Below are 11,421 nucleotides of genomic sequence, written 5' to 3' on the forward strand. Positions count from 1 at the left end.
TTTGCACGTGTTTTAAGGAAACTTGACATGAGTTTAGTACCTACTACACCAAAAAAAAATCCATGTAAAATTTCATCAGTAAAAGTACTTTGTTAAAATCTGTATGGAAAATAGAAATTTTGTTGTTTATAAGATAGACATTAATGAATATAGGACAAGTGTGTTAATAACATTACACATAATTTTGCATATCACTTTTGTAAACAGGAAGGAACACAATTTTATACCACAGTCACACATACGGCGCAAATAGCTACGTCTAGCTACGGATAGAAACGTAGTTACCCGTATCGATCCGTATCTGAGCCGTACGGATTGGTACGAATTGATACGGATTACTACGTTAAGGTACGTCTCAGGTACGTATCAATAGGGATAGATACGAATTACTACGTTTTTATCCGTGGCTAAACGTAGCTTTCCGCGCCGTATGTGTGACTGGGGTATTAAGAATAATAACTAAAAGATGCATATTTCATTCGAGTTATTTTGAGAACAAACACATTTCAAGTAAGGATGAGTACGAGTGTGGTGAACAACTTTCAAGATTTATATGGATTCTGCTAGAAATTAGATCAAAACATACCGACTAATACTTCCAAAATCATTGATATGATTCCTAAATCGCACAAGTTACACGCATTTCCACCCATCCACGGTTATCGACAAAATTGAACAACGCTGAATTTTAAAAAGGGGGTAAACAGAGGAATAAGCTAGTAAGTACAGGGGGCAGTGCGTTTTGACTTGGTACCTGATACAGCAAAACATACTATGGATTAGATTGCATCTTTTATGCTACGAAAAGAGGTATCATGGATACCAGATTTCTGTCTGCGCAAGGATGAATGTCCGGCCCCGGGAAAGGCATTTCAAAAATAAAATCACTCGATTCGCCCTGTTTATAAACGATTTTCCCGTTAATGAACGGGCGGATCCAGTAAAAAAAGTAGTAAAATGTAGTTTTTTGCAAGAATTTATTTTTGCTGTAGTGGCCCCTGAAAATGTTTTTAATCATACCAATAAATCATTTAAAAATATCTCATAATACAAGTCATGTGATATTACGATAACCTACATTTGAATTACGGATATCATAGTATAGAACTAACATATGACATTTACTTATTTAATGATATTGTTGAACCCGCTACAACCCTTACAATGGACTAATATAAAGTATATAATAACTTACCAACTTTGTCGAGCGCTGAATACCTTCTAGAATGAAGTAATTTGTGTAACGTTCTGCCAATAGTTTTTTCAATATGGCGGCCTCCTAAGTCAGAGGGCGATCCCAGCATCCTTTACGTCAGCCAGCAGTTTCGCGGGCGACACACATGAGTGATCCGCGTCTACAACACTCCTCCCAACCCTATAAGGGAGTGCCTCTATGTCAACTGTATCAGCCTCTCGGAAATGTCTGAGCCTGCCATGTTTGATGTTCCAACCAAACGTTGTAGGTTGGATGTCCTGGGTTCAAACCAGTACTAGCACTAGGTTGTCCGCATATTTTTTCTACCCTGGGCAACCTGCAGTCTCCCGGCAAGGCCGCACCTTCCTTGACCAGGAACCAGCCTTCACAGTTTAGGTGAAGCCTAGTCGATATTAGGCCCTGCTTAGGCCAACTCTGGAGGCATCTTTCTGACATAGAGCCGTTCCGTGTTGGTGGCGGCTCTTTGAAGAAGATCTCTCCATGGCTCACTGCGGATCTTGGCTACCTCAGCCGCGGTGTACCCCAAGGCAGCTGGTGTCGACCTTCGAAGGGCTGCACCAGGAACCGGAAAGTATGGAGCATCAGTCTCTAGGAGAATTCGTCCCGGATCAACATGCCTTATCCAATCCAACCTGTCATGGTCCCCAGGCTCCTTATATTTGGACACCACCGAAGTGAAACCGAAGTACGTGCTTGGGTACTCCGCAATCCATCTCTCTGCTAGTGAGCGACTGCCCGTAAAGCAATGGCAGTGGATAAGGTGTTCCCGTCCCACTGACCGATGCGCCTTCAGAATCATGAGGATAGTCAGCCATGCTTCGTCGGATTCCGTCCCCACACTCCTGCAATGTAACACTAGGACATGGTTTGGTCCTAAGCAATCTAACGCCTTCTCCAGATTCAACATCTGGGTATACCACTGATTTGGTGGCTCATTGCGCTCCAAGCCAACTTCCCCTAGAGCAACCACTTCGGGCATATTCAGGCGATCCCTGAACCGTCTCCAGTCCTCTTCAGTCCTAACCGTAAATGGTTTGCCTAGTAAATAGTGCCTGAACTGTCTTGTAAAACGAACCACCGCCAGAAGTTCTTTCCTGGTTGTACAATACCGACGTTGCTCCTTTGTTAGAGCAAAGCTGCCATAGGCGATGACTTTTTCCATGCCTTGCTGCACTTGAATGAGTTCAGCTCCGATTGCATAATTAGAGGCATCAGTGTCTAGAATGAATTCATCTTTGAGATTCGGCAACGCTAATACAGGTGGTGAAATGAGAGCTTGTTTTAGAAACTCAAATGCTTCCGCCTGTTTCTCAGTCCACTCGAATTGTTTTTTCCGAGTGACAGCATAAAGAGGTTCGGCAATTTGTGAAAAGTTTTTCACAAATCACCTGTGGTAATTGGCCAGCCCCATGAATCTCTCTACCTCCTTGGCTGATTTTGGAGGTGGCCAATCTTTCACTACTTGGATGTCAGTGTCGGACATCTGCAAGGAATCACCTGTAACTCTACGCCCCAGAAACTCAACCTCCTTCTGAAACAATGAACATTTCTTGGGTTTTAGTGTTAACCCATACTGTTTGAACCTCTCCAGGACCTCCCTCAAGTTTTGGAGGTGATCCTGGAAGCTCGACCCTAGCACTAAAATATCATCTAGGAATGCCAAGACGATCTTCCATGACAAACCACGCAATACAAGATTCATGACACGCGCATATGTGGCTGGAGCTCCGCAAAGTCCAAAACCCATACGCACATGTTCATACAATCCGTACTTAGTGATGAATGCCGTTTTCTTCCGGTCTTCTTCCCGGATAGGCACTTGCCAGTACGCAGAATTGGCATCTAGTTTAGAAAACCAAACACTACCAGCCAGCGTATCTAGGCAGTCATCCACTAGAGGTAATGGGAAGACATCTTTGGTTGAGGATGCATTCAAAGCTCTGAAGTCCAGGCACCAACGAACTGAGCCATCGCGCTTTCTGATGAGAACTGGTGTCGATGCCCAATCAGATGTGGACTCTTGAATAACTCCAGCTTTGAGCATTTTTTGCAAGTGAGCTTCCTCTTCCCCCGCAAAACATGCAGGTGTGCGGCGCAACCTTTGTTTTGTAGGTTTAGCATCACCTGTATCTATTGTGTGCTCAATAGCATCAAAATGACCTAGATCAAATTCGTCTTTGGCAAAGACATCCTGATATTCAGTCAGGATTTCCTCAAGTTCTGAACTTTGTTCCTTGTTTAAGCGTTGGCTTGCTTCTTCCCAGACGGATTTTAAATGCTCTGGGATACCAGTTTTGATATCCTGTTCTACACCTTGGTGTTTATCTGTCTCTTTTTCTGAGACCTCACCTACCTGATAGACCCGTACCCCCTCCGCAGACTCCTCAGCCAGAGTGTCAGATATGGCATATGCCTTGCCTAAATCCTTTCCCTTTTTGACTAATCGATACCTGTCTCCCGGATTAATTAAACATACCATGGGATCTGATTTTCCATTTCTTACAACTCTAGGGGCAAGAAATCCCAAGTTTTCATCTGGTTCAATGACATAATCAGGTAGTGGTGTTTCCATTTTACACTGTACTCGTACTACAGAATGAGGAGGTACCACCACGCGCTTAGCAACAGTAACTCTAGCAACCTGGGGCTTGTCCCCATATGATGCCTCATCAAGCGCTATCCTCATGCCATCAAAATGCAGCACACCCCTACCCATATCAAGAACAGCTTGACCCCTTCTTAAGATGTCGATACCAAATAGCATATCTTGCTCAATGGGACCTACGTATAAGGTCTCTTTGTACCAACGTGTCCCTATCCTGATTTTGAAAGGACCTGCAATGAAACCAGACATAGCCATTTCTCTCCCAGCAGTTAGAAGTTTCACAACCTTAATTTTTGGTGGAGGATTTTTCAGGGAATTGTAAACAGAGTCAGATATTATAGTGACTTGGGCAGCAGTATCTACAACTGCCGAAAGTTGACGGTCGTTGAGTTGAATTGGCATGGAAAATTCAGATGCTGACTTTATTTGACATACAAGTACTTCTTCTACCCCTTGTCCACCATTAGGAACTGAAAAGTCCTGTTTTGGCACTTGGTTTTGTTGGGGACCCTGGTGTCGAGTATCAACTGTACTGGTCAAAACCGGATTTTCGGATGCCATGTCGTCGGGTTTTCCCTTATTGCTTTGTTTTTGCAATTGATCACTTTGGGTACCATGCTGTCGGGGGTTGTCTGTATTCTTAAGAATGCTATTGTCTGATACCAAACTACTTTGAGTCGGTGGAGAACCTGTTTGGCCAAGTTTTTGGCACTGGTTGTTGAAGGTACCATACTCTTGAGTGTTGACTGTAGCTGAAAAAATGTTGTGATTTGGTGTGTCCTTGCTGTTAAGATGAATAGGACTTAGTTTTTGACCTTGGTTTTCAAGATGGCCATGATGTTGAGGTGCTACTGTATCAAAAAAATTATCTACGTATGTATCCGTATTGTTAAAATGATCATTGCATGGTTTTTGCAATGAGTCCCCTGGGTACCAAGCTCCCGAAGTTCAACTGTACTGTTTTTTAACTGTTCCCTGTTAACTGACACTTGGACCTGGCATGTGAGCGGATTGGACAGGCCTAATTCTGAGGATTGGGTCGGGGTTCGGCCGTACTGCCCGACCCCTTGGAGTTTAACTGTACATTGCGTTTTGGGCAATTTCGTCTAAAATGACCTTGTTCACCACAGTAAAAACAACCACTTGACCGCGATGGTCGACCTCTCCCTCGCCCCCTGTTTTCCAGGATTGCTTTCTGGAGACGTTCCTCCAGATCCTTAAGGGCCTTCATAAATTCTGGCTCTTGCGGTGGCTTGGAAGGTTTTTGAAAAACTTGGTTTACAGTAAACAGGTCATCATCTGATTCGGTACGCCGTTTTTGGCGATCAGCCTTAGACTTACCGTACATTGCTGTGTGTACTTGCTGATACTTACGGACCAGCTGGATAGCATGTTGCACGGTATGCGGTTCTTGCATACAGACATGGTGCCCTGCATCTTTATCAACCATACCCTGGCAAAAACGATTAACGGCCTGTTCAGTGCAGAACTTATCCGGAAGATCCTTGTACGCTCGGGCAGCCAAAGTCAGAACTCGGTCTGCCCAGTCTTCCAATGACTCACCCTGGTTTTGGGTGGCTTGCTGAAATCTTACCTGAGCAGCAGCCGGCACTTCGCGTTCACCAAAGCGGTCTCCCAGCTTTTTCAATAAAGCACCAAAAGTCAAAGGTTCTGACCTATCGCTGATTATCGCATAGTAATCAAGCGCTTTTCCCTTTAGGCTCCAGCAGAGGCAGTTTAGGCACTCTTGCTCGGTCCAGTCATACGCCTTTGCATACCTGGTAAATTGCATTTTAAAAGCCTTCCAGTTACCTTTCCCATCATAGGTTAGATTCTTTGGAAGAGTAACAACTGAACGTTTCGGCTTTTGTTTAACCGAACCTTCAGTTTTCGGTTTGCGTGATGGCTTGGATCGGTGCAATTTCCTTGAGCTGTCATCATCAGAGCTACTTTGATCAGTTTCAGTAAAATCATCAGAAGGAAAATCACTTACCTTATCCGGGCCAGTAGGTAGTTGGTAATATTGAGAGGATTTAGCCGAGTAGACCTGTTTGGTTTCACAGTCAGGATTTTTTACCTGTTCTGGGCCCGCCTGTTTAGACAAATCTTCCATCATGCCCTCTTTTCCCTCCTTCAACAGTTTACGGGCTGAAGCGAGAACTGTCAGTATATCACCGTAAAGGGTGGGGTATCTTTAGACCCCGGCGGGAATGGACATGCATTTCCCCCCTTGAAAATTCATCAGAATCCTCAAGGTCTGAGCTTTCCGCCTTAATTTGGGCTAGTTTAGCATTTTTGGTAAAATCTATTTGGCTCAATACCTCTTCTGAAAAAGACCTACGGGCAATTGTTTCTAATACCTCTTTATTTAGGTTGCCGCTACTCTCCCGTACAGCAACAATTGCTGAAGCCAACTTGAATTTTATACCAGGTATTTGTATTAATTGTTCCACAGAAGCAAAGTTTATTGCCACTGGCCCCCAAGGAAGATTACTAGGCTGATTGTCCATGTTTAGGGACATTCGTAAACTTACACAAATAAATTAAACAATTGAAAGTGCTGTATTTCCACGAAACGGATGTTTACACTATGCAAACTATCGGAAAAAGGTTAGTTTCCGGTGAGCATGCGCAGACGTTTCACCAAACAAAAATTGCCTAAAATCGTTTAATTTAGACAAATCTACGATGAAACCAATCCTACAATGATGTTGTAACACTGCTCGAGCGATCCAAATCAGGTTCGAAGTACTACAGGGTTTTTTTGAATGCACTGGTGCTGCGCTGTATTGCGCAATAGGGAACGTGGTAGCGTCTTCGAAGATCGGCGATTCTGAGCTTTTTAACCGCTGCCACCAGTGTTGAACCCGCTACAACCCTTACAATGGACTAATATAAAGTATATAATAACTTACCAACTTTGTCGAGCGCTGAATACCTTCTAGAATGAAGTAATTTGTGTAACGTTCTGCCAATAGTTTTTTCAATATGGCGGCCTCCTAAGTCAGAGGGCGATCCCAGCATCCTTTACGTCAGCCAGCAGTTTCGCGGGCGACACACATGAGTGATCCGCGTCTACTACAATATCATTAGATAGAATTTAAGATATCTGAAATTTATTTAATGATATAATGAATAGATTTAGTAGTATAACAAAATCGATTTATTTATTGATATCCTTAATTCTATTTAATGATATCCTGAACCCTTTTTTTAAATATTCATTAATTGATATCATAAAATTAAATTTAAGATACAAAGGATATCGTGAATTTCAAATGATCGAATAACAGGTATTTATAAATCATTTCATGATAATGCTTTAATGATATCTAATATGATAAATGTTTTTTGGTATCTATAAATGAATTAATGATATCAAAAAAGAATTTGTGTAGTATGTGTGAATTGATCGGGTTTTCCATAAATAGGAAGTATTAGGTTACTGGCTTACAATTATCAAATTTATTAGACATGTTGAAGGAAAGACACAAGATGAGGCTCTTCCGAAACTTAAATTTAGATTAAAAGACATTTTTAATCAAACTTACCCGCCAAATAAGTATGCGTCTGTCTTGTGGGCTTACTTTGCCATGCATGGCTCTATAGCTGTGTTTGTGGTGTTCTATGCTTCTGGGAAATATACCCTTATACCTTTTATACAATAGTTTAAAAATTAATACTCCGCTAATATGTGTTGCCAATACATAGCCTAGCTTGTAAATGTCTGGTAAATTAACTAAATTAGATCTGAAAAAGGGTTGAAGTTGATAAATGAGTGAATTCATATGATAGCATTATTTGATTTTTTTGAAATTGTGAAAACTTATCAACAGCATATTGTTCTAAGCGTAGACTAAATTTTTATTCAGTATTTCTTACTATTTTCACCCGTTAACACCAGCTCTAACAGTTTCACTAGTACCTATGCCACATGTAAAACATGTAAAACATCTAGAGTTCAACCGATGAAATGTATTTCGATCTTACCCGGAATCAAACAGATTCCCCTCTTTGTCACAGGTACCGGCCCGGTATGATTTCTCCTTCTTTGCTGTATAGTAGAATAAGTAGGTTTGGACATACACTGTGAATTTCACAACAAAATTTCAGCAGCGGCAGCTCTGTATTTCTAACGTTTATCACTATCCAAGTCAATCAAGACTAGAAAACAACTGTCATAAACAATGAACTTTTTTAATACACTACAATGTTTACAATCACTGTTTACATTTCCATACACATCAGTCAAGGTCATCTGGTCAAGCGTCCGCATAGAAATGTATTCTTGTAGAAAACAGACGAAACAACTATTACAGACATCAGAAATTACAAAAAATGTACACAATGTCAATAAACACATTTAAAATGTTAGCAATCACAATAGGGATGGCTTCAAATTGAAGACATCACAATTTCAAAGAACTGCTTCCTAGGATACAACGACCCGGAAGTACTTCAATACTGGGGTGACACAAACAGATAGAAAGACCGAATATATCATGCTGAAACACATGTGCCTTTGTTTACTTTGTTGTTGACTAAAATGACCGACAGTAACATAATTTCTGAGTTTAATGTCAGAACAGAACAGAACAGAACATCTCTTTTATTCTCTCAAACATGTACAAAACATGCAATATGAGGTATTTACAACAATAATACATGTAAACGAGGCTGCAATACAAAATCACATTTATACATTTATATGTGGTTTTCATTTATAAAAATCGGACATTTTCAACATTTTAAGAAAATAATGTATCAAATAATACCGAATACAGAAAAAATGAATATATTTAGCTACATTCTTATATTCCGCAATATTATCATGACAAACTTACACAATTTCTGAAATTCTGAGTTATTCTTGGTACAAATAAGTTTTTCCAATTTAAACATGTTTGGTCGTCTATAATAAATAGGTTTAATATATTGTCTTCTTTCATTTGTAAATTGATCACATTCGAAAAGGTAGTGAAATTCGTCCCCGATTTTGTTTCTACATGAATTACATAAACGTTCATTTCATGGTATTCTTGTCCAGTTTCCCGTTTCTATTGGTAACCTATGATTTCTTGTTCTAAATTTAATCATGTTATATAGTGAAGAGTTTTGTAAATTTGATAAGTACAGTTCGATTCCAAATGATCTTTTGAATACACGGTAAAACGTACTGTTACTAGAGTTATCTACTTGAGAATACCAGTTATTCAAAAATAAATCATTTAGTTTTTGTTTTACTGCTAACTTTAACCATTTTGAATTTGAAAAAGTATGTTCATTCCATATATTTATGAAACCACATTTTGTCAAAATTGATTTAACATTATAAAGCCATGGGAATTTTACCATGAGAAGACCATCAGGTATATTTTGGGAATATTGAAAAATACTTTTTATATACAAAATACGACAATTTCTTCGGTGTATCACCTTCTTCGATGGTACACATTTTTGACCAAAATGAGATCATTCTTTCTTCGATATCTAATGATAATGGCTTACATCCTGTTTCACCATAAATAAAATAACTTGCGGTAGACCGTTTTAATTTCAGGACATATTTTAAAAATTTTAGTTGGACCCTTTCTATTATCTCTATATTTCCAAATCCCCAAATTTCGGATCCATACAGAAGAATCGGTTTGATCGTTTTGTTAAAGAGATCTATTTGTAAATCTATTGGGAGGTTTAGACGGTTAGAGTTTCTTATTAGGCTGTACATTGCCCTAGTTGCTTGATTTGCAATGTTTTTTTTACAATTAAAGAAAGACCCACTTCTGCTGAAATAAATACCAAGATATTTATACTCGTTTACTACATCTATTGTTTCGTTTTTATAAGTAAAGTTATAATTCGGTTGTCTACCTTTTGAGAAAACTACAATTTTAGTTTTTGTGGTATTTACCTTAAGTTTCCATGTATCGCAATATTATCCATAGGTATTTAATGCTTCTTGTAAATCTTTTGCAGTTTCTGCCATTATTACTGTATCGTCTGCGTAAAGCAAAATAAAAAGTTTTAGCAAATTATAAAGCTCATTTGTGTTTTGTTCATTTTGCAATAATATTCCTTGTACATTACTGTTATTCTGAAAAAAGTCTCTTAGGTCGTTTAAATATAATGAAAATAGCAAAGGTGACAAATTTTCACCTTGACGTACTCCAATGATGCACGAGAAAAACTTTGTAAAATTTGAATTTACTTTTATACAAGACTTTATTCCATTATACATATTTCTTATTACTTTTAGACATTTTCCATTTATATTAGCATTTATTAATTTAATCCAGAGGCCATTTCTCCAAATTGTATCGAACGCTTTTTTTTAAATCTATAAATGCACAAAACATTTTTTTTCTGTTATTATTTAGATATTGAATAATATGTTGCAAAATAAAAAGATTATCTGTTGTTGAAAAACTTTTTCTGAATCCTGCCTGTGTATTATTTAAAATATCATTTGATTCAACATAATCGGTTATTCTTTTGTTCAAAATACTCGTAAATACTTTCCCTAAACAACTTAACAATGTAATAGGTCGATAGTTTTCTGGCTTTGTAATGTCACACTTATTTTTATATATTGGGTTAATGATTCCTATTGTCCACTGTTCAGGAATGATTCCAGTATCGAAAATCAAGTTAAACAACTTAACGTATATAGTTTTCATCAAAGGCAAAGATGCTTTTATTTGTTCATTTACTATTTTATCGTACCCACCGGCTTTGTTATTTTTTAACGATTTCACTGCCCATTCTATCTCATTTTCACTAATAGGATTGTTTATATCCGCGTTAATGTAATTATTATTATTATTATTATTATTATTATTATTATTACCATTATTATTATTAATAATATTATTATTATTAGTGTTATAATTATTATCCTCACTGTAATTTATTTCTTTGAAAAAATTGTAAAGATCCGTTAATTCAGCTTCAGTTTTATTCGTGTTTTTTTCCGTTTAGGATTTTCCAATACTTTCTCGGGTCTTTACCTTTAACATCTCTTAATTTCTTAATGTTTGAGTGCTTATGTTTATTGTAAAACTGTTTCATTGTGATTTTATAAATAGATGCGTTTCGTTTAAGATTTTCTTTTGTTTCGTTACTTTTTCTTAATTTATAAAGATATTTTGCAGAATGAAAATTTTTCCTTGCCTTTTTACACTTCGGCCCGAACCAGGGGGCTGTTTTACTATTGTTGGTTTCCTTTTCATTATTAATTTTAGTATAGCCAAAGGCTTCACTTGCGGTATTTATAAATAGGGACGATATATCGTTAACTACTGTATCTACGCTCTATTGGTTAATATTAGTATCGTGTACAAAAATTTCAAGTGTATGCTGTAAATGTTGTATTTTACATCTATCAATCTTATTAATAAATTCATTTGCCTTGTTTCTATCCCATAATTTAACTGACGGCTGTTCATCAGATTGAGCAGGAGTGGTATCAATTAAATTGAATCGTAGATTAAGTTCGACTGGGTTATGAACATCAGAGAGTAAAGGACAAAATTCCAATACTTGAAGAGACAACACATTTTTAAAGAGACTTGATGTACAAACATAGTAATCAACAACACTC

General features: G+C 38.1%; 1 protein-coding gene across 1 annotated transcript; it reads right to left on the reverse strand.

Moving 5' to 3' along the window:
* Positions 1 to 1,619: 1,619 nt before the first annotated feature.
* On the reverse strand, positions 1,620 to 2,378 carry LOC123555782 (putative deoxyribonuclease TATDN2). Its single transcript, XM_045346372.2, has one exon. It carries the CDS (start codon positions 2,376 to 2,378, stop codon positions 1,620 to 1,622), a length of 759 nt encoding a protein of 252 aa, XP_045202307.2.
* Between the last annotated feature and the right edge of the window lie 9,043 nt (positions 2,379 to 11,421).

Source organism: Mercenaria mercenaria, chromosome 11 (assembly GCF_021730395.1).
Source record: "Mercenaria mercenaria strain notata chromosome 11, MADL_Memer_1, whole genome shotgun sequence".
NCBI lineage: Eukaryota > Metazoa > Mollusca > Bivalvia > Venerida > Veneridae > Mercenaria > Mercenaria mercenaria.